At 40.2% G+C, this 24,737-nt stretch overlaps 1 protein-coding gene across 3 annotated transcripts; it reads left to right on the forward strand.

Annotated features, from left to right (window-relative positions):
* The first annotated feature begins 501 nt into the window (after positions 1–501).
* Positions 502–22,802, forward strand: LOC132016643 (cytochrome P450 2C41-like). Of its 3 annotated transcripts, none has more exons than XM_059398167.1 (9): positions 502–755; positions 3,079–3,241; positions 3,412–3,561; positions 7,560–7,720; positions 10,101–10,277; positions 15,120–15,261; positions 15,398–15,585; positions 20,008–20,149; positions 22,243–22,802. In XM_059398167.1, the coding sequence occupies exons 1-9, from the start codon at positions 588–590 to the stop codon at positions 22,422–22,424; spliced, it is 1,473 nt and encodes a 490-aa protein (XP_059254150.1). In that variant the 5' UTR covers positions 502–587; the 3' UTR covers positions 22,425–22,802. The 3 variants fall into 3 exon arrangements, with proteins under 3 accessions (XP_059254150.1, XP_059254151.1, XP_059254152.1); XM_059398168.1 differs by having other exon boundaries at positions 10,197–10,277; XM_059398169.1 differs by lacking the exon at positions 502–755 and having other exon boundaries at positions 3,169–3,245.
* The last annotated feature ends 1,935 nt before the right edge of the window (positions 22,803–24,737 follow it).

Consider the following 24,737-nt stretch of genomic DNA (forward strand, 5'->3'; position numbering starts at 1 on the left):
TTGATGGTAAATATATATAAATTTATTTAGCTAATTACTTGCTATGTATTTGGACATTCAAGAGTTCTGTTACCTAGGTTTTGTTGAATGTTAATACAGTACACAAATATTTCAAAAGGCTTTCATTTTCTAGGACAAAATATACTGGTGTTTGCTAAAGCATTAAAGGATAAACGTTTTTGTGTATAAGGATTTCCTCTAAAATCATAAATTCTCAACTGATCATTAATCTGAAAATCCAGAATGTCTTGCAGTTTTTGTGATTAAGTGATTTACTTCACTGGCTCTCAACTGGAACCACCTAGAATGTTAAAAAGAAAAACAAACCCCCAAACCGAAAACATTACCAGTACCTGGGCTCCTCTCCAGACCTGTTAGACCAGAATCTCAGGGCAGGAGTAGTAGAAGCAAAAAGAAAAACACGTATTTTTATCTTTATCAGTAGGCCAAAGTCCTTTCAAAAGAGAGATTAAAGTAATCCAGCTGATTGATTAGTTTATGAGTCAGAGGGACAGGTTGAATTAGCAGGGAGTATTATAAAAGCTTTAGATGTCAAGCTCACAGTCGTCCAAAAAGGGAGTGCTTTCATGGATCTAGTTGTGGTTCTGGTGCTCTGTCTCTCCTGTTGGCTTCTCCTTTCACTCTGGAAACAGAGCTCTGGAAAGGGGAAGCTCCCACCTGGCCCCACTCCTCTCCCTTTCATTGGAAATATCCTCCAGTTAGATGTGAAGAACCTCAGCAAGTCCTTGAGCAATGTAAGTATGCTTTATGCTTCTCCAGCTCCTCTACTTTTAAATAAAATATATTAAAATTAACCACATTATATTAAAATATCAAGGTACGTCTGTAAAACATATACTTGTGAAATATTGTCAAGAATAGTGGAATAAGGGGCTCCTGGGTGGCTCCGTGGGTTAAAACCTCTGCCTTCAGCTCAGGTCATGATCTCAGGGTCCTGGGATCGAGCCCTACATCGGGCTCTCTGCTCAGCGGGGAGCCTGCTTCCTCCTCTCTCTGCCTGCCTCTCTGCCTACTTGTGATCTCTGACTGTCAAATAAATAAATAAAATCTTAAAAAAAAAAAAAAAGAATAGTGGAATAAGGGGCGCCTGGCTGACTTTGCCAATACAGCATGCCACCCTTGATCTCAGGGTCATGAATTTTGATCTCAGGGTCATGAATTTTGAGCTGCAATGTTGGGTGTAGCGATTACTTAAAAAAAAAAGTGGAATAAAATAATGTGTTCTATGAGTAAAGAAACATTTAGGCTGTTCTGTGGTAGCATTAAAATAATAAAGTTCAGGGGCGCCTGGGTGGCTCAGTGTGTTAAAGCCTCTGCCTTCGGCTCAGGTCATGATCCCAGGGTGCTAGGATCGAGCCCCACGTCGGACTCTCTGCTCCGCTGGGGGCCTGCTTCCTCCTCTCTCTGCCTGCCTCTCTGCTTACTTGTGATTTCTCTCTGTCAAATAAATAAATAAAATCTTTTAAAAAATAATAATAAAGTCCAGGGTGCCTGGGTGGCTCTATCGATTGAATGTCTGGTTCTTGGTCTTGGCTCAGGTCATGATCTTGAGGTCATGGGATCAAGCCCCTCATTGGCTCCATGCTCGGTTCAGCACAGAGACTGTGATTCTTTCCCTCCCCCACTCTCCGTCTCCCCAGTCCCCATTCATGTGTTCACTCTCTCAAATAAAGTCTTAAAATCTTTTAAAAAACAATAATGAGGGGCGCCTGGGTGGCTCAGTGGGTTAAGCCACTGCCTTCGGCTCGGGTCATGATCTCAGGGTCCTGGGATCGAGTCCCGCATCGGGCTCTCTGCTCAGCAGGGAGCCTGCTTCCCTTTCTCTCTCTCTCTCTACCTGCCTCTCCATCTACTTGTGATCTCTCTCTGTCAAATAAATAAATAAAATCTTTAAAAACAAAACAAAACAAAAAAAACCAAAAAAAAACCAAAAAACAATAATGAAGTGACAAAAGCCAGGAATTCTGCTGCCTTTGTTTCACAACCCTTTGCTGTGATTTCTGGCTAAAGGTAAATGGTAAGGGTGGTGTTTTGTGATTAGAGATTTCATTTGAAGAGTCATCTATTATATAGTCTGTGTGTTTTGTTCATGAAAATTGAACTCTGAAGAAGCAAGTAGTGCCTGATGGCAAGCAAGTAACTGGGTCCAGAACTAGCTTGAATGAATGTAAAAAATAAGAAATCATCAGGACCAACTGGATGGTAACATAATCCCCGGATTCCGCACAGAGCTGCTGTCTATACCCTGTGAATGCTGCAGGATAGAAGCAATTGTTGTTCTGTGAGATGTTGCCTGTCCTGGTCCTGCCTTTAGTGTTAGTAATACCAGCCGATCTCAAAGTGGAGTGGGCATGAGCACCAGCTGGGGTGGTTTTCTTTCTTTTTTTTTTTTTTTAGTATGGATTTCTAGTAACTATTATAAGGCTACCAAGTCAGAATCTTCAGGAGATGGGAGCACCTGGCTGGCTCAGTCACTAAGCTTGAGACTCTTGATCTTGGGCTCATGAGTTCAAACCTCATGCTGGGTATAGAGATAACTTAAAAATAAAATCCTTAAAAAAAAAAAAAGAAGAAGAAGAAGAAAAGAGAAATCTCCAGAGGATGGGCTTTACAGTGCTTTCCTGAAACAGCTGGGTACTGGTTCAGAGATAGGCACTGGAGACAAAAGAGTTTGGCTAAGTAGGGTTGAAATTTGGGTGTTCTGTTATTAGACACTGGGATTATATAGGAAACTCTTTGAACTTCAGTCTCTTTATCTGTACAACAGGGTAAATAAACCTAGCTCAAGGCGTTGGTGTAATAACCAGTTGTAATTATCTGAGTACCAATTCCCCAGACCATTGCCCGTCATATCAGTGGCCCTCTCTATGTGTCAGCTGTAACAATCTTATTTATAGGTAAGATCCAGGAATATTTGAAGCCATGTTTGGTAGAATAAAAACATCGACAGTATGATGATATCAGGCTTAATCGCACACACACACAAAATTATGCACAAAACATAGACTAAATTGTGACTTCTTTTGCTAACATATATGTTTTCTTCGAAATTCTCAGCTCTCAAAAGCGTATGGCCCTGTATTCACTCTGTATTTTGGCATGAAGCCCACCGTTGTACTCTATGGGTATGAAGCAGTGAAGGAAGCCCTGATTGATCTGGGAGAAGAGTTTTCTGCAAGAGGAAGTTTCCCCTTAGCTGAAAAAGTTAATAAAGGACATGGTAGGTGAGCAGGTACACACGTTCGGCACTGGTTATGGGGTTGGAAAGGATGGAAAACTGGAATTTGAAGAGCGACTCAGCAGAACTTGGCCCACCGTGAGGCTGCTGCGTATGACCTTCCTCCTCCTTGCTTAGGACCTCCTGCCCAGTTTCTGTTTCCCCTCTGGTAGGAATCCTTTTCACTAACGGAAACAAATGGAAGGAGACACGGCGCTTCTCCCTCATGACCCTGCGGACTTTGGGGATGGGAAAGAGTGACCTTGAGAGCCGAGTTCAAGAGGAAGCCTGCCACCTTGTAGAAGCTTTGAGAAAAACCAAAGGTGGGTTATTCTATAGCTCTGATCTTGGCAGGCTGTTCTCTCGTCTACTGATGTCCTTGGAAACATTTCAGCCCTCGCGTGGAAAGAGGGAGTGCAGCAAAGAGCCAGGGGAGCTTCTGTGTGTCTATGCTGGTCATGTGTCATTTCATGACTGTGCCACAGTGTGGGTGTAAAAGGTCATTTAATCCTTTTCTGTCCCCAATTTTTTATTTCCACATCATTACACCATGAAGGTACAACATTTGGGGACTCATTTTTTTTTCAGAGTTAGAGAACGGTATTTTTCCCATAGTAATAGTAATAATACATTCCCATGTAAATGTGGGTTACCTATTTCAGAAAAGGTCACCAGGGAATACTTGTCAAATGGACACAGTGGCAATGATTTCACACCTTTCACATGGAGCACCTGTAGCTAGTGACATGTGCTTTTTTTTTCTTTTAAATCTTGCATTCTTTTCATTTCTTTTTTAAAAATTTTTATTTATTTTTTCTAAGAATTTTTATTTATTTATTTGACAGAGAGAAAGAAATCACAAGTAGGCAGAAGAGGCAGGCAGAGAGAGGGGAGGAAGCAGGCTCCCCACCAAACAGAGAGCCCATTGGGGGCTCAATCCCAGGACCCTGGGACTATGACCTGAGCTGAAGGCAGAGGCTTTAACCCACTGAGCCACCCAGGCACCCCTCATTTCTTTTTTTAAAAATTAACATGTAATGTATTATTTGATTATTTTTTTCAGGGGTACAGGTCTGTGAATCATCAGTCTTACACAATCCACAGCACTTCCCGTAGCACATACCCTCCCCAATGTCCATCACCCAGCCACCCTCTCCCACCCCCTCTGCCTCCCAGCAGCCCTCAGTTTGTTTCCTGAGATTAGTTTGTTTCCATCCCCAGTCCCATCTTGTTTCATTTTTCCCTTTTCTTCCCCTCACGAACCCCTGCTCTGCCTCTCAAATTCCTCATATCAGAGAGATCATATGACAATTGCCTTTCTCTGATTGACTTATTTCACTTAGTATAATACCCTCTAGTTCCATCCATATCAATGCAAATGGCAGGATTTGGGGGTTTTTTGATGGCTGCATAGTATTCCATTATGCACATATATATGTGCATTATGCACATATATATACACATACATATATATATATATATACATACATACATACCACATTTTCTTTATCCATTCATCTGTTGAAAGACGTCTGGGCTCTTTCCAGACTATTGTGGATATTGCTGCTATAAACATTCAGGTGCACGTGCCCCTTTGGATCACTACATTTGTATCTTTAGGGTAAACACCCAGAGCACAATTGCTGGGTTGTAGGGTAGCTCTATTTTCAACTTTTTGAAGAACATCCATACTGTTTGCCAGAGTGGCTGCACCAGCTTGCATTCCTGCCAACAGCGCAGGAGAGTTCCCCTTTCTCCGCATCCTTGCCAGCATCTGTCGTTTCCTGGCTTATTAATTTTAGCAATTCTGAGTGGTCTGAGGTGGTATCTCACTGTGGCTTTGATTTGTATTTTTACTTGGTTGGTCTATATGTGTTTGGTCAACTTCATTCATCTTCTGAGTGTTGCTTCCAAGGTCCATGTGTCCATTTCGGGCCAGTAATGATACTTTTTTTTATGGTTGTAATTGCTTAGGCATCTTTCATGCCACCCTCATCAACTGTGATTTCCTTGTCAGCAACTATTTTTTAAAAATTTTTGTTTAAATTCCAGACATGCTAACATACAGGGTTGTTTTTTTAAAAAAAATTGGTTTCAAGTGTACAGTGTAATGATTCAGCGCTTCCATACTTCACCCGGTGCTGATCCCAACAAGTGCCTCCTTAATCCCCATCCCCTACTCCACCCATGCCCTCACCCACCTCCGCTCTGGCAGCCATCAGTTTGCTCTCTACAGTTAAGAGTCTGTTGCTTGGCCTGCCTCTCTCCTGCCGTCTCTGTCTCTCTCTCGTTTTCCCCTTTGCTCATTTGTTTTATTTCTTAAATTCCACATATGAGTGAGTTATTTTGCTTAACACTCTCTGGATCCATCCACATCATTGCAAATGGCAAGATTTCATTCTTTTAATGTGTGAGTAATTTCATTTTGTGAAATATTACACACACACACACACACACACACACACACACACACAGAAATAAATCTCAAGACCTTCAGAAATTATCCCCTACCTTCTAAAGTTTTTCTGAAAGCTTAGTGTCCTCAAGTGTTTCAACTGAAAAAGACTCTGGGGACACCTGGATGGCTCAGTTGTTGAGCGTCTGCCTTCAGCTCAGGTCATGATCCCAGGGTCCTGGGATAGAGTGTCACATCAGGCTCCCTACTCAGAGGGAAGCCTGGTTCTCCTTACGTGTGCTCTCTCTGTCAAGTAAGTAAATAAATAAATAATCTTTAAGGAAAAAAAGAAAAAGAGTCTGGAATAGAAACAGCTACCTAAACACGTTTCCTATTTTTTAATTCCCTCTCATTTTGGATTCTGGTTATCCTTAATTACATCACTGATGTGAATTTGGGGGCCTTTTGCATATAAAGTTTATTGATCAGTTGATTATAGCAATTACATTTAAATATTTATCACTAAAAATAAAATTTTTTCTCTGCTTTAATTTATCTGTAAAATGACAGAATTGGCCTAAATAGTAGTCCAGTTAAAAATTTGTAACTATGGTCTTCTGCTAATGGCTATATATAGCAATACTCCAGAATTCCATAAGAGGGCAGGCTGTCTAAAAAATGTGAGGCCTGCTTGGCGATGAGGGAACCTATTTCCTAAAGGAAATTATTGTTTTTTGTATTGTAATAAAGAAACACAAGAACTCCATTTATTGCCTTTTCCTTTTTAAATTAAAAAAAAATTTTAAAGATTTTATTATTTTTTTGACACAGAGAGAGAAATCACAAATAGGCAAAGAGGCAGGCAGGAAGCAGGCTCCCTGCTGAGCAGAGAGCCCGATGTGGGGCTCGATCCCAGGACCCTGAGATCATGACCTGAGCTGAAGGCAGAGGCTTAAACCACTGAGCCACCCAGGTGCCCCAATTTTTTATATAAAAAAAAATTTTTTTTTTAAGCAAGTTCCATGCTGAAATGGGGCTTGATCTTATGACTCTGAGATTAAGAGTCACATGCTCTGCCTACTGAGCCAGCCAGGTACCCCCGGACTCTATTTGCAAATTTAACCTTTTTTCTTTGCCTTAGCTGTGATTTAAGTTTGAAGTGAAAATTTCTTATTTTACTTCTGTCCGAGGCAAACAAATGTGCACATTAATTTTACTCATTTGTGTTAGTTTTCCTCTCAGACAACATGGATACCTTTTGCTTTTTTGTTTGTTCTATCAAAATGCCTGAATTTTTCCATCATTTTTCCTCCTTTAATCTTTTTCTCTGCTGATTTTACACATAATTCACTTTAACTATTCATTAGCTATAGGTTTCCAGGTCCCGAGCTATTTCTTCCTTCCTACAGGAGTGTACAAGTTTACCAGACAGGTGTGATTCTGCATTGATAGCTTAAATTATTAGGTATTTTTTTAAAAATGTATTTTTATTATTATTTTTAAGTAATCTCCACACCCAAGGTGGGACTTGAACACGTGACCCCAAGATCAAGAGTCAGGTGCTGGCACCTACTCTGCACCTACTGAGCCTGCCAGGTGCACCATTCAGTGTTTTTAAAAGTGGCGTCTTTAAAGTTTTTTCTTTTGCTCTTCAAAGTAATAGTCACCTTGGGTCAGAATCAAGTAAACAAAGGTAGTGATCTAAATGGAGTATTTGGAAGATTGTTATTAATCAAACTAAGGTGGGATGGACGTCCCATTTAAGGGAAAGATGATGTGTTGATTTTGAGCATGCTGAAATCTTCGCTGGCAAGGGGATTGCTAGGTAGATATTGTTTTAGAGATCCTAAAATTACCTATTATGAACAACAAAGAGTTTTATATGTATATTTTAATGGTATTTTCTAAATCTTTCCTATTCTTTAGCCTTACCCTATGATCCCACTTTTGTCCTGGGCTGTGCTTCCTGCAATGTGATCTGCTCCATCATTTTCCAAAATCGTTTTGATTATACAGATCAGACTTTAATTGGCTTCCTGAAAATATTTAACGAAAACCTCAAGATTTTGAGTTCCCCATGGATTCAGGTAAGGTCATGGGAGGTCTTTCCTCTGACACATCCAAAATTCTGTATGGACCATGCTGTGAAGTAAATGAAAACTGGACATTTCGGATACTATAATGTAACTGTGGAAACGAGGTTCCTCCCCCTCCTTGAGATTTGTTTTGTCTCGTTTGTTCTGCTTGCTTTGGGTTCGTGTTGCTTTTTGCTTTCTGTAGGCTATAGATATTTGTTTATTTCGTGACTTTTCTGGACCATGTTTCTAAGTCTCCTCTTCTTCATCACGGGCGGTCTCTGAAATCTCTGTTTCTTGGTGTTCCGCTAGTGTTAGCTGCAGTTTTCCTTGAGTGTGAGGGGCTGAGAAAAGGTTGTGCGGGGAGAAAGAGAGAGGAAGAAGGGGACAGAGAGGGAGGGCGGAAGGAAGGAAGACAGGAACAGACAAATGAACTCTTCCAAACTGGTTCTGGACTGGAGCATTCCTTCACTGCTTTCACTGGACTCCGATTCTTTCTCAGTCTTGTGGCTTACATTGAGCCAAGATCAGCTAGAGGTGAAAGCTTAGGGTCTTCTGGGGTCTTTTCTTAGCTGATGTCTTGGTTTCTAAAATTTTTTTTTAAAGGTTTTATTTATTTATTTGACAGAGATCACAAGTAGGCAGAGAGGCAGGCAGAGAGAGAAGGAGAGGGAAGCAGGCTCCCTACTGAGCTAAGAGCCCGATGTGAGACTTGATCCCAGGACCCTGACATCATGACCTGATCATAAGGCAGTGGCTTAACCCACTGAGCCACCCAGGCGCCCCCTGGTTTCTAAATTTTAAAATGTCTAAATTCCTCAATATACCTGGGTACTTTGGAATGCCCTAATATCCAGAAGATACTTTCTCCCCAGCTTTTCTTCCCAGGATTCTGGTGCCCTATCTTATGTCTTAACTAGCCTTTGCCCCAGGTTATTCATTTGCCTTACAGAGTTTTTGAGCCATGCCTGCTGCTCTTCATCTAGTCCGATGAAACAAAGACAAGAGCCTGTGTCAGTCCTTCAGGTTGCCCCAGAGCAGTTGCAAAGAGAAAACACAATTTTTTGCAAGGTCTAGTCTAGTCTCTTGCACTGGAAACCAGAATCCCACACGAGAAGCTGCCCTTGTTAAGACCACTGCCAAACTAGGAAGGAGGTAGAAGAGGGCACATTAAAAGTTTCACAAACTTTCCCACCATTTTCAAGTTGCCTTTTTTGGGATTCAGCATTCACTTGATTGCTGTAAGCCTTTGTTTTCTAGAGTTCTGACAAGTTGATTCTCATGGTGTTTGCCAAAAAATCTCAGCTCTCTTTTTTTGGAGTATCCTGTCTTTGGAGATATCTATACTGGTACTTTCACTGGTCATACTCAGTGAAGTGAGTTTTTGAATACCACACTCCTGCCCAGGGCAAACCTCATGGAGTGTGCATGTTGAAAAGAGAGTCAAAACCTTTATTTCACAGACAAGAAGATAAAGGTCCAGGGCATCTGGGTGACTCAGTGGGTTAAGCCTCTGCCTTTGGCTCAGGTCATGATCTCGGGGTCCTGAGACCGTGCCCCACATTGGGCTCCCTGCTCAGCCGGGAGCCTGCTTCCCTCCCTCTCTCTGCCTGTCTCTCTGCCTACTTGTGATCTCTCTCTCTCTCAAATAAATAAATAAAATCTTAAAAAAAAAAAAGAAGATAAATGTCCAAATATGGAGCTGGTGGAATTCAAGCCTATTGACTCCCTGGCCAGTGCTCTTTCCCCTAAATCCCAAAGCCCTGTTTTGGTGACTGCCCAGAAACATGCTGATAGCACACTCAGTGGGCATCCAGGCCCTTGCTGAAAGGTTCCCATTGCCTAAAAGATTTGTCCTCCACTCACACTTAGTGACCTCTTCATCACATTACTTAGCAGAAATATGCTAGTCTAGGAAGGAAGAGAATGTCTCCTTTAAGCAGAGAAAACATTTGGGACCACAGGTGCTGCCAGGATGCACTGATGAAGGAGTAGCTTTGTGCTGTGTATGAGGTTGTCCAAACTCCCTTAACCTCAGTCTTCATCTATAAAATGTGAATCATAGTAATTCACAGCATTCTGTATTTCAAGGTTGTAGGGAAGAATTAATATAAAACATGAGAGAATTGATGTAAAGAGGCTTTGATACTATAAGGTGAACGATGTATGAGTATAGGACGTTATTGTCGTATTTCATCATCTGGTTAGAGTTTTCTCGCTTAGATATCTCCATGAGCATAGAGAATTACTTTATATACACAATATAAAATGCTTTTCCAGGAGACAAAGACCATTTTCTCTTCATCTCCCTTTTTAACCAGGGCTTGACATATCTTCTATATGTCTTCAATACATGTTTTAAAATTTAATATATATTTTTTTAATCTCTAAGATCTACAATAGCTTCCCTGCTCTCCTTGATTATCTCCCAGGAAGTCATAACACAATACTTAACAATTCTGTTTTTATAAATAATTACATTTTGGAGAAAATAAAAGAACACCAAGAATCCTTGGAAGTGAACAATCCTCGGGACTTCATTGATTACTTCCTGATGAAAATGGGACAGGTAAGATATTAATGACAGATCCGTTATTTGTTTGCCTGCATTTATTTTGTTCACTGATTAGTGCTCATGAGGATGTTTAAATCATCAGGCAAGAAATGCTTGACAGACACTTGAGGTACTTCTGTGTGCATGGATCTATCTGGATTGAGCATCATGGAACATCACTCAATCTAAGATTGAATTGTCTAATAACTAGGATATGTGGAACCTATTTGTTAAGTTTCTACCTGAAGAGAAAGAGAATGTACACTTTAGGGGAAATAAAAACACAAGTTAGAAATTACAAAATATGGAGCTATAAAATGAAGATATATGTGATCTTATCTCAGTGTGTGGGAGAATAAGAAGGAAGTGTTTAACCTAGCTGGGCTTCCTGCTTATACTGAGGGCGGATGTAGAGCTTCAAAATATTTGCAATAAGAATAGGGGAGGGAAGAGGTTCAGAAGTACGTGTTGGCAAAGAGATGAGATGGATGGAAAAAGGAAGTCTTCACTGAGTGTAACCAAAAATGGATTTGGACAGATACAGAGTTGGATGTTGGTGCCTGTCAAGTAACTGTAAGACTGAATGTTGGCTTGAAAAGTTTTGACTTGCTCAGGTAGATGTATGAGCCTGAACAAGAGTGGAATACAAATAATTATTGGGGAAAATTATCCTGGGAGTCCTGTAGAATGAGCTGTATGATAAGAATGGGGCCCAAGGACCAACTGTGAGATTTTTCATTTCTTGACTTTGGCTTGATGAAAAAAGTCTGGACCATGGAAATACAGGGACTCCTGAAATAAAATCAAATTGTTCATTCTGTCACATCTCAGAGATCTATAGAGGCTGATTTTAGTGGTTTAGCCTATAGAGGCTGATTTTAGAAGTAAGGACTGCATGGGAGAGTTTAGTAATAAGAACAGATATTCTATTTGAGAAATTTAACCAAGGAGTGAAAGATTGAGATAGTAAATCTGAATAGTGAATGTGATGAGTGATAGGGTCAAGCTGGAAATTGTGTGACAAAAGTAATGTAGATGCCATAAGGACACTTGTACCCAGGCAACATCCTTGAATGGGGGAGAGGCAGAATCCAGAGTGCATTATAAAAGGCTTATTCTAGAGAAGGAAATTCCTTCATCTGAGGCCATCACTTTATCCAATCACTTTGTAGCTTTGGGCAGAAATGAGAAACGGTGAGTAGGCTAACATGGGAAGGAAAAAAGATGCTGATGAAATTGATTGTCAAAGAATTATCCTTGGATTTCAGTTGGACTGCTCAAGTCACATATTCTAGGTGCAATGGAGTGAAGAAGGTGGTGGAATTGTTTGAAGAAACTGGAAGAGGGAAGAAGTTAATATTTTCATGGTCTGCTTTCTCTGATGTTAGGGCAATGTTTTTTATCTTCCAACTCTGTTCCCCTTCCACTTTTATTTAGATCAAAGACCGGCAAAGCTCACCTGTCTTTATAAATAAAGTTTTATTGGAATACACATACATACACAAAGTATGGACACCTTCCCAGAAAAATGCACCCATATGAATGTTTTTGTATTTTGTATATATTTTGAGCAATTTCCTTAATGCTAGGAAGCCTTTCCACTGGTCCTGGGTGCTGACATCTCTCATATATCAATTAACAGTATTTCCTTAATATTATATTTAAAAACTGCATTGTTCCTCTGGACTTCATTATAGTATTTAGATTCTAGCTTATTATTCCATTTTTTTCTTATTGTTAATATCTACACTGAGTATAATTAACATGCCATACCCTCCCACATTTCAAGTATAATTTAGTAGTTGTGTATTTTCAGAGTTGTGCAACCACCACCACAATCAATTACCAAACATTTTCATCACCCTCAAAAAAAACCCCATAAGCTTGAGTAGTTATCTCCACTGTCCCCCAAACACTTCCAGCTTTCAGGCATCACTTCTCTACTTTCTGTCGCTATAGATTTGCTATTCTGGATGTTTCATATTAATGAAGTTATACTGTATTTTGTTCTAGCTTCTTTCACTTCACTCCTTTATGTGCTTGAATGATATTCCAGAAAGAATATACCATGCTTTATATATCTACTCTTGGTTGATGGACATTTTGATTGTTTCTGGGTTTTTGGCTTTTTTTTTTCTTTTTAAGATTTTATTTATTTGAGAGAAAGTGAGAGAGCACAAGCCAGAGGGAGAGGGAGAAGCAGGCTCCCCACTGAACAGAGAGCCCAATTCCAGGCTTGATCCCAGGATGCTGGGACCATGACCTGAACCAAAGGCAAATTCTTAACCAGCTGAGCCACACAGGCGCTGCTGGGTTTTTGGCTCTTATAAATAATGCTTCTATGGACATTTGTGTGCAAGTTTTTGTGTCTACCTATGTTTTAATTTCTCTTGGGTACATACCTGGTGGTAGAATTGCTAGATCATATGATAACATTATATTTAACCTTGGGTGGAAATGTGGTGAATCAAAGACCTAAATGTAAGAGCTAAAAATATAAAACTCCTAGAAGAAAACTTAGGCATAAAATTGGCTAAAATTGATAATCTATGTGTATGTAAGCACTGATTCTTCAAATTCACTTCAGCAGATGAGATGCTAATAATGGTTTATAAGTGCCTTACTCTTTTTTGGGGGGTTGGAAAGGTTAGAAAAGTGTGTGATGTTGATGTTACCAATGGGTCTAGCAAATACAGCTATTGAGGTTAAGCCTGTCTTAATGGAGTTGATGACAATTTAGGTGTGTCACAGGTCACTTGGGGATTGTAAGAACCTTATTAAATTAATGTTGGCCCAGAGGACTGGCTAGGAAGAAAAATTTTTTTTTTTAATTTTAGTGATCTCCATAGTCAATATTTCAAATGGCCCCATTGTTGTTTTCAATTTGGTGTCACCCTTATCTTAAACCAGCTTTAGTTGTCCTTGTGAGGTGCTTTTACTCTCCCTATGAAAAGTTATGAGATCTCTATTCACTTGGTGTCTTATTCTCAGCATCTGCCTTACTCCCATAGTCTCTTTCATCCCTTATGGGCAGTTAATGTCCAAATTTTCTGTCTTCAAGTCTGTAATATTTCTTCTATTTGTATATCTTCACTAATTCCTGCACTTATTTCCCAAACCAAATAGTCCTGCCTTACATCTGGAGTACCATAGGGGCTGGCCCTCTTTTGTCTTTGTAAATTTGTTCTCACTACAATCTGTTCTAGGATGTGCTGCCATGTTAGCTTTTGCATATTCCCAACTTTGTAATGAGTTTTTAGGCAATATAGAGACCACATAAATTCTATAGCAGAAGAGAATTAAAACTCTTGATCCTGGCTTATACCATTTAAATTTTTTTTTAAATTTTTTATAAACATAAAACATATTTTTATCCCCAGGGGTACAGGTCTGTGAATCACCAGGTTTACACACTTCACAGCACTCACCATAGCACATACCCTCCCCAATGTCCATAACCCAACCCCCCTTCTCCCCACCCCCCTCCTCCAGCAACCCTCAGGGGTTTTTTTTTTTGAGATTAAGAGTCACATATGGTTTGTCTCCCTCCCAATCTCATCTTGTTTCATTTATTCTTCTCCTACCCCCTTAGTCCCCCATGTTGCATCTCCACTTCCTCATATCAGGGAGATCATAAGATAGTTGTCTTTCTCTGATTGTCTTATTTCACTAAGCATGATACCCTCTAGTTCCATACACGTCGTCGCAAATGGCAAGACCATTTTTTAAGATATGGCTCTAATTTACTCATTTCTATCAGAAAAGATTGTGTTTGCCTACCAACAAGAGAAAACTCAATTTATAATTTTTAAAAAGATTTTATTTATTTATTTACAGACTGAGATCACAAGTAGGCAGAGAGGCAGGCGGGGGGTGGGGGGAGCAGGCTCCCTGCTGAGCAGAGAGCCCAATGTGGGCCTCAATCCCAGGACCCTGAGTTCATGACCTGAGCCAAAGGCAGAGGCTTTAACCCACTGAGCCACCCAGGCACTCCCCACTATTTCTTTAAACATTGTTAATTGGGGGGCGCCTGGGTGGCTCAGTGGGTTAAAGCCTCTGTCTTTGGCTCAGGTCATGATCTCAGGGTCCTGGGATCGGGCCCCACATTGGGCTCTCTGCTCAGCAGGGAGCCTGCTTCCCTCCCACCCCCCCGTCTGCCTGCCTCTCTGCCTACCTGCGATCTCTCTCTTTCTCTCTCTCTCTGTCAAATACATAACTTAAAAAACCAAACAAACAAACAATCCAAACTTAAAAAAAAAAAAAGAAATGGTGTATTTTTCTCAGGTACAGAGACTCTCATGTTAGGCAGTCCAGGACTTTTATAGTAGCCCTGAAGTATCATGGACTCATGTGCCTTCCATTTTTCTTTAGCATACCTACTGTGTAGACTTCATGTTCATCATTTTTCAAGATGATGTCTACACCACCTCCACCAACATATCTGTGTAGGCATGTAGTAAAAAGAAGGAAGGAAAGTGACACCAAGAGGCCATTGGGGGGCACCTGGGTGGCTTAGTAGGTTAAGCAACAGATCAAGATTCCAGGGTCCTGGGATGGAGCTCCACGTCGGCCTCCCTGCTCAGTGGGGAGTCTGTTTCTCTCACTCCATCTGTCCTCTCCCCACTCTTGTGCTAGCTCTCTCACTTGTTCTCTCTCTCTCAAATAAATAAAATAAAATCTTTAAGAAAAAAGTCCTTCGGTAAGAAATAGGTTGCTTGGCCAATGTAGCTGCGAAAGAGGCTAGGAAATGGAATCTGTAGGCAAGTTTGCTTAGCTATATAACAATGTGTTATTTTAGATTTATTATAATTACATATGCTGCCAAACCAGCAAATAATTACATCAAATAATTCCTAGGAAAAGGACAATGATCAGTTGAAGTTTACTTTTGAAAACTTAGTAACCAGTGCGTCTGATTTATTTGGAGCTGGGACAGAAACAACAAGCACCACCCTACGATATAGTCTCCTGCTTCTGCTGAAGCACCCAGAAGTCACAGGTATGGCCAGCATGATGGGCAGGGTCTACTTCTGGGCATATAACCAATGTTTATAATGATATTGGAGCACATGAATTGGCGTGTAAATATATATGCATTTTCTCTTTTTTCATCTGTCTCATTTGTGTTTTGTCAGCTAAAGTCCAGGAAGAGATTGAGCGTGTAATTGGCAGATGCCAGAGCCCTTGCATGCAAGACAGGAGCCGCATGCCCTATATGAATGCAGTATTGCACGAGATCCAGAGATACATTGATCTTATCCCAAACAGCCTGCCTCATGCAGTGACCCGTGACATTAAATTCAGAAACTATGTCATCCCCAAGGTAAGATGTGTTTCTCCTACACCTGACTTCAGTGCTCTTGAAGTTCTCATATTCACAATGCGGTTTCAATCCTCTACCAGTAAAGATGAGAGTGCAAGAATCATACATGTGGCAGCTTCATGGACTTTGTGCTGTTTCCAGTTTGAGGCTATACATTTTTTTTTTTGAGGCTATACATTTTTACAACAGGTTTTGGTATTGACTGTGTAATTCTTCCAAATTTGTTCTATTTCTTTAATATTGTTTTGGCTACTCTTAGCTATTTACATTTCCAAATAAATTGTAGTATCAATTTGCCAGTTATCCAAAGCACTTGACAATGGTTTTTATCAGAGTTATAGTAAATTAACTTGGAAAGAATTGACATGTTGGAATGATGAATCTTTCAATTCATGGATATGGTGTATTCTCCTAATTTATTTGGGCTTTCTTTAATTTTTTTCAATATTTTCTTCAGTATAGTGGCTTGTACATCTTTTAGATTTTTCCTAGGTAAATGATATTTTTAATGTTATTATAAATTGTATAATTTTTAAATGCCTTTTCTACTTTATTGGTATATGGAAATATAATTGATTTTATTATTTTGGTGACCTCATATCTACCAACCTTTCCAATTTCACTTATCATTGTTAATAATTTGAATCTAAGTAACCATGGATCATTCAAGTCTACTGTATTGGACATGACTGACCTAAGTTTTGTTTCTTTTTTTCTGTAATATTAAAAACCTTATCTTCAGGGGTGCCTGGGTGGCTCAGTGGTTTAAAGCTTCTGCTTTCAGCTCAGGTCATGGTCCCAGGGTCCTGGGATCGAGCCCCACATCGGGCTCTCTGCTCAGCAGGGAACCTGCTTCTTTCTCTCTCTCTGCCTGCTTCTCTGCCTACTTGTGATCTCTGTCTGTCAAATAAATAAAATCTTTAAAAAGAAAAAAAACCTTATCTTCAGAGGCACATCAGTAGCTTAGTCAGTTAAGCATTAGCCTTCAGCTCAGGTCATGATCCCCAGGTCCTAGGATCAAGTCCAACATTGGGCTCCTTGCTAATCCAGGAGCCTACTTCTCCTTCTGTATGCTACTCCTGCTGCTTGTGCTCTTTCTCTGACAAATAAATAAATAAAATCTTAAAAAAATATATTCTACCTGGACTTTAAAAAGGCATAGAAGGGGAGCCTGGGTAGTTCAGTCACTGGGCATCTGCATTTGGCTCGGGTCATGATCCCAGGGTCTTGGGATCAAGTCCCACATTGGGCTTCTCACTGTGTCTCTCTCTGTCAAATAAATAAAATCTTTTTAAAAAGGAAAAGGAAGAAGCATAGAAGGTGCTAGAGAATCCCTTTCTAGAGAAATGAAAGAACTTAAATCTAATCAAGTTGAAATCAGAGTCCAGAGTGCTCACCATTACATCATGGAACCACTCAAGTTGAAATCAAATAGGCTATTAATGAGATGCAGTAAAAAAAAAAAAAAAATAGAGGCTCTGGGGTACCCGGTTGGCTCAGTGGGTTAAGCCTCTGCCTTTGGCTCAGGTCATGATCTCAGGGTCCTGGGATCAATCCCCACATCGGACTCTGTGCTCAGCAGAGAGCCTGCTTCCCCCTCTCTCTCTGCCTGCCACTCTGCTTACTTGTGATCTCTCTCTGTCAAATAAATAAATAAAATCTTAAAAAAAATAGAGACTCTGAGTGTTAGGATAAATGAAGCAGAAGAAAGAATCAATGATATACAAGACAAAAATGTTGGAGAATAAAGAAGCTGAGAAAAAGAGATAAACAACTACTGGATCATGAGGGGAGAGTTCAAGAGATAAGTGATACCATTAAGTGCAATATTAGAATAACTGGAATCCCAGAAGAGGAAATGGAGAGAGAGAGAGAGGCAGAAGGTATATTGGAGCAAATTATAGCAGAGAACTTCCTTAATCTGGGGAAGGAAACAGGCATCCAAGTCCAGGAGGCACAGAGAACCCCCCTCAAAATCAATAAAAATAGGTCAACACCTTGACATGTGATAGTGAAACTTGCAAATCTCAGAGACAAAGAGTAAATCCTGAAAGCAGCTCAGGACAAGAGGTTCATAACCTACAAGGCTAGAAACATTAGACTGGCAGCAGACATGTCCATAGAGACCTGGCAAGCCAGAAAGCACTGGCATGATATATTTGGGGTCCTAAATTAGAAAAATACACAGCCAAGTATACTTTATCCAGTTAGGATGTTATTCAAAATAGAAGGAATGATAAAAACTTCCAGGACAAATTAAAAGAATTTGTGACCACTAAATCATCCCTGCAAGACATATTAAATATTAAAAGGGATCTGTTACAGAAAGAGGGAGCCTAAAAGCAACATAGAAAAGAAAAGAACAGAGACAATATACAGAAACAATAAGTTATACCAAAGAAAATTCATATTTTTGAGGGTAAAGTCAAGTGAGTTTTGATCAATATGTAAGGTTGTGTAATTAGCACAACTAAGGTATAAAACATTTCTATCATCTCAAAAATTTCCTTCATTCTCCTTTTACAGTTAATCCACCTCCCCCAGTTTCAACCCTTGGTAGCCATTGATCTACTTCTGGTTCCACAGTTTGCCTTTTAAGGAATGTAGCATAACAGAATGTGACATAAAAGTAGTATAACCTGTAATCAGTATAAACCTTTATCTTTTCTATGTGACAGAATGTGTTTGAGATTAATATTTGTTATCACATATATCATTAGTTGTTCCTTGTTTTGATGAGTAGTTTTCATCATATCGAATGCCACAAGTTGTTTATCCATTCACTAGTTGATGGATATTTGGGTCATTTCCAAATATTAGACAGAGACAGTGAGAGAGGGCATGAGCAGGAATGAGGGGGGGAAGCAGACTCCATGTGGAGCAGGGAGTCCAATGTGGGACTTGATCCCAGGACTCTGGGTTCATGACCTGAGCCGAAGGCAGAGGCTTAATGACTGAGCCACCCAGGTGTCCCAAAGGCAATAACTTTGTAAATAAAATTACAGACCTTAAATATGATAAACTTAGAGGGTAGAATTTTCTTCCAATGTTTAATTTAAAAAAGTAGAAAATCTAAACAGCCTTTAAACACACATACACAATGGCTATATAATGTTTTGTGTATATATAAATAACATTTATGAAAATTTATATACATCTGTATTTTAAGTGCATATCTAGTTATGTCCACCAATCTACCTCACTCCAATCTACCTCACTTCACTATGCGTCTTCTAAGAATGAGGGTTTTCTGCACATTTATTGAGATGAACAGCATTCATCTCAAGGAACTATTATCTATACAATAATTTTATTTAATATATAGCCTATAATTACATTTTTTTCTGTTATCCTAAAATACTCTTTTGTAGCTTTTTTTGAAGGAGCATGTAGTAGCTAATAAAGGAATAATATGTAATTTGATTATCTGTCCCTTTAGGCTACCGTTTTATAAAGAAAATTTCCATTTCCTTTATTTGTTTCATTTCAAGGCACTGACAGTTTTGAGGAGTCCAGGACACCATGTGGAATATTCCTCAGTCTGGTTCGGGTGGTTTTTGTTTTTGTTTTGAGATTAGATTCCACTTCTGTGTTTTGGGGAAGAAAATTACATAGGTGATGTTGTGTATGTCCCAATGCATCACATTTGGCTAGAGACATACAATACCAATTTATACCATTATTGGTGATGCTAGCTACTCACTTATGAAGGAGGTATCTGCCATAATTCTCTATTGCTAGGGATCTATTTTTCATAGGTGATTAATAAGAAAAAATCTATGGCATGGTACTTTAAGACCTCATAAATATCCTGTTTCCCAAATCATTGATCCAATAGTTTTAGCATTAATTAATGATCTTTACTTGAATTGTTGAAAAATGATTAGTTTTTAAATTTTATTATTGGTATGTATGTGTGTGTGTGTGTGTGTGTGTGTGTGTAGCTAGGATTCATCTATAACAAAGAGTTCCCCCACATTTTTATTTTTTTTTAAGATTTTATTTACTTAAAGACAATGTGAGTTGGGGAAAGGACCAGAGGGAGAGGAGAGACAGAATCTCAAGCAGACCTCTGCTGTGCCATAATCCACATGAGATGTATGAAAACTGAAGTGACAAAATAGAGACACACAAGTGTCCAAACATTGTGATCAGTGGAAGGAATTCAGAGGGCAGGCACCCAAGTAACCAAGCACTCGGTATTTCAGACCCTGTTGGAGGCCATGTTAGCATCCTGACTAGCACTGGCCTCAATCTCATCCCTGTTTATTTCTTGGTCTTTCTGGCTGGAAATCCCATGGGCCTTCTTTGGACCTTGGATTCTTCACATATAGATCAAAATATTGAACTAAGTGACTTCCACATTTCTTCCAGCTCTACAACTTCTTTCTAACCCAGTTTATCCTCATCTGTTCATTTCAGGGCACAAACGTGTTAGTATCACTGACTTCTGTGCTACACGATGAACAAGAATTCCCCAACCCAGAGGTATTTGACCCTGCCCACTTCCTGGATGATAATGGCAACTTTAAGAAGAGTGATTATTTCATGCCTTTCTCAGCAGGTAATAAATTCCTTAGGTGCTGAAGGGGACAAAATATTTTGGGGGTGGGGTATCAGTTGAATCTTACATAGTGCCTGCCCTGGCATGGGTAGAATTGTTCTTTGTCCATGACCAGAAACATGACTCTAGATATATCACTGAGCTACTAAGAGCTCCTCTAAGCAGCAGATGAAACTCATTTAGACTTTACTCACTGGCCAGGAGAAAGGTATATAACTCCTCAACTTTGAGTTAAGTATTTTCTTTCTTTTTTTTTTTTTTAAGATTTTATTTATTTATTTGAGAAAGAGTGCGCGCACAAGCAGGGGGAACAGGAGAAGGGGAAGCAGGGTTGCCACTGAGCAGGAAGCCTGATGCAGGGCTCAATTCTAGGAACCCTGGGATCATGTCCTGAGCTGAAGGCAGATACTTAACCAACTGAGTTACCCAGGTACCCCAAGTTAAGTATCTTCTATGTGCGGCGCCTGGTTGGCTCAGTCAGTTAAGTGTCTGGCTTTAACTCTGGTCATGCTCTCAGGGTCCTGGGATTAAGCCTTGCTTCAGGATCCATGCTCAGTGGGGGATCTGCTTGTCCCTCTGCTACCCTACCCACTCATACTCTCAAATAAATAAATAAATATATTTTTTTTAAAAAGTATTTTCTCTGTACCTTCACTTCCCAGAGTGAGCTCTGGGGTGACAAGTATCCACAAGCACAGCATGGACACCACAGGGGCTTACACTCTAGTTAGGGAAGCAGACTAGTAAGCAGATCATTATAATCTGATAAGACTAGTGTTGTGGGAGAGGAAAGGCCAGGCTGCTCAGGAGACCAGAAGAGGCAGCTTCCTGCTCACCCCCAGCCCACAGTGAGGCATGAACTGGAATAAGCAACATTCCAACAGCAGAAAAGGAATTTGAGCTGCCTCACAGCAGATAGGAAGTGAGGGAAAGAAGAGAAGATGGGGCACTTTTACAAAGTAGACCATAGGAGAAGGATGTTTCTATAGACTGAGGTCAGAACCTGCCAACCAACCATGGCATCAAGGAAACCTTCGGAAAGTGGCAGGATGCCCTGCACCTGATTGTCCTCCACTCAAGATCACGTATCTTGGATATTGGGCTCCACATCAATAGTGCTCACTGAGTCTCCAGCCATAGAGTTCCCTTCAATTATCTGATGGCTTTCAGTACCTGCTTTGGGTCTGGCACTGTACATACCAAGATGTCAAAGACTGAGCCTTCCCTGCAAGGAATGCACATTTTAGCGTGGTAGAAAAAGATAAACAGGAAATTATGATTCAAGGTGATGATCTAGGCTTTAATTGAAGAGTGAATAAGATTCTGAGGGTACCCAGAGAGAGCAAGACTCTATTGCCTGAGGGGATCACAGGGAGTATAGAGAGGAAATACATGAGACATAGATCCTGAAAGAAGTATTAGAGAATTGCGCCTTAACTGAAGGGAACAGCATGAGATAAGGCTGGAAATGTCATGGTGTGTTGGAGATCGATGAAGAGTTGGTATGGCTAGAACCAAGAGTAGAGGGTTTGGAAGATGGAAGGAGGGATATGGAACCCCAGACTGGGTACAGAATGTGAAGAGCCAGTTCAACCTATTTAACCTCCTGTCATAGGACAGATCAGGGACACCCTGAATATTTTAAAGTGAGAGAGAATACATTTAGACATGTTTTTGGAATCACATGAAGGAAAAAAATCTTTGTAAACTTTATGCCAGAGGTAGGAATGGAGACACAGATACATGAGTTCTCTTCTCTTAGTCCTTCTCCCTCCAATGCCCTTGGTGAAGGGGGTGGGTTTCTACAAAAATATATGGAAACTGGAAATAAGAAAAGAGCAGTTGTAACGTGGAAATGCATAGTGAAGTGCTTGATGTAGGCCTGATACTCAATAATTAATTGTTGAATGAAGGGTTCTCATCAAGACACTAGGTGAATAGCAAGCATTTCCATCCTTCTGTCCACCTGTCCGTCTAACCTTCCTTCCACCTCTCAATTGGCCTGGTCATTCATCAGATATTTCTTGTGACATGTCTTATGATGGTTCGAAACAGTGTTCAAGGAACAGATCCCTTGTGTTTGTTACTTTCAGGAAAACGAATATGTTTGGGAGAAGGACTGGCCCGTATGGAGCTGTTTTTATTCTTGACCACCATTTTACAGAAATTTACCCTGAAATCTCTGGTTGACCCAAAGGACATTGATACCACCCCAATTGCCAGTGGGTTTAGCCATGTCCCACCCCCCTACCAGCTCTGCTTCATTCCCATATGAGGAAGGGCAGACCATCTTCCTGCTGCTGTGTTGTTGTCTGTAGCTCCTCCTCCTCTGGGGCATCATTCACCTCTTCACTGCTGGGGATGCACTCTCTGACCTCAGCTCCTGTTTCCCTATTCCCTCCATACCCAGTGAACATCTAGCCTCCGCTAAAGGAAAGTTTCCAGGGGTGCCTGGTGGCTCAGTCATTTAAACGTCTACCTTTGGCTCAGGTCATGGTCCTGGAGTCCTGTGACTGAGCCCCCAATTGGGCTCCCTGCTCAGTGAGGAGTGTGTGTCTCCCTCTCCCTCTGCTCCTCTATGACTCGTGCTTGCTCATCTCTCTCACTTGCTCATTCTCTCTCTCAAATAAAAATTTTTGGGGGAAAAAAAAGAGGAATGTTTCCAGAATTTCATTACACACATGCTGTGCTATTGTTTATACTCTGTAACACTGGTATTTGGCACCATATATACTTCTCCAATTTGAGCTGTTACTCGATTATCACCGTGAAACAAAACCAAATGATTAGTATAAGCTAACATACAGCCATTTGTCCTCTGCGTGTTGTAAATGGAAAGCATCACTATTCACTGAGCCAGTTCTTAGACTTTCCTTTTTTGTGCATAATACAGGTAAGAAATGAAAGAAAATAGAATCCAAAGAGGCCACACTGCACCATCCTCATAATGATAAGCAGAGAGAGGGACAAAGAGGGAGAGGGCAGGAAAGCTCTCTTGGCTCTGTGTCACCTACAGGTACTTGACATTTGAATTTGAAAGTGAGAAAGGTTATGTCCAGGAGCTGGGTAATAGAATTTCAGCCATGAGGGGAAGGAATAATTCATGTTAGAATTCATTTCTCTGCTTTGGTGTCATTTGAACACCAAAGATTAGACATGTTGGTATGAACTTGTTTCAAACTTAGAGTCACGTGTTAATATATGCTTTCATATTGCTTATCAGATCTTCTAAGTGTCATTCTTTGCTCTCTGACCTAGAACAAAATCCCTGGAGGGCATCACTAGATATTCTTTTTTCTACTTTCCAACACATTGTTTTATACCTAACACAAGTGTGATGGCTTATCTAAAACATAGACAACTAAACATCATATACCAGTCAAATAATTTCCATAATTTTTTTCTTATGTTTCTAAGTTATGAAATGAGCATCACCTATTAACCTTCTGCCTGCTCCTCTCCTAGAGAAAAATTTTATACTTTGGCATGCATTTTAAAAATTTTTTTATTTTTTATAAACATATAATATATTTTTATCCCCAGGGGTACAGGTCTGTGAATTGTCAGGTTTACACACTTCACAGCACTCACCATAGTACATACCCTCCCCAATGTCATAACCCCACCCCCCTCTCCCAACCCTCCTTCCCCCAGCAACCCTCAGTTTGTTTTGTGGGACCAAGAGTCAGTTATGGTTTGTCTCCCTCCCAATCCCATCTTGTTTCATTTATTCTTCTCCCACCCCCTTAACACCCCCCCATGCTGCATCTCCACTTCCTCATATCAAGGAGATCATATGATAGTTGTCTTTCTCTGATTGACTTATTTCGCTAAGCATGATACCCTCTAGTTCCATCCATGCCATCACAAATGGCAAGATTTCATTTCTTTTGATGGCTGCATAGTATTCCATTGTGTATATATTCCACATATATATACCACTTATTCTTTACCCATTCATCTGTTGATGGACATTTAGGTTATTTCCATAGTTTGGCTGTTGTAGATATTGCTGCTATAAACATTCGGGTGCACGTGCCCCTTCGGATCACTACATTTGTATCTTTAGGGTAAATACCCAGTAGTTTGGCATGCATTTTTAAGATAACATATGAGGTAGATGTACATATACATAATGTATGTCCAAAGTATATATTCACACATAATATACACATGAGATTAAAAATGATCTTTACCACTGTGCTCGTATTATACATAATATCCTACAACTTGCTCTTTTTCTACTATACAGTATGCCAAGAAAAATTCTAAATAATAAAAACATGGGCATGGGGCCCCTGGGTGACTCAGTAGGTTAAGTAACTGCCTTCAGTTCAAATCATGATCCTGGGGTCCTGGGTTTGAGTCCCGTATTGGGCTCCCTGCTCAGTGGAGAGCCTGCTTCTCCCTCTCCCTCTGCCTGCCACTTTGCCTACTTGTGTTCTCTCTATCTCTCTATCAAATAAACAAGTAAAATCTTTAAAAAATTTTAAAAACAGGGGCACCTGGATGGCTCAGTGGGTTAAGCCTCTGCCTTCGGCTCAGGTCATGATCCCAGGGTCTTGGGATCAAGCCCTACATCAGGCTC

Source organism: Mustela nigripes, chromosome 4 (assembly GCF_022355385.1).
Source record: "Mustela nigripes isolate SB6536 chromosome 4, MUSNIG.SB6536, whole genome shotgun sequence".
Classification (NCBI taxonomy): Eukaryota; Metazoa; Chordata; class Mammalia; order Carnivora; family Mustelidae; genus Mustela; species Mustela nigripes.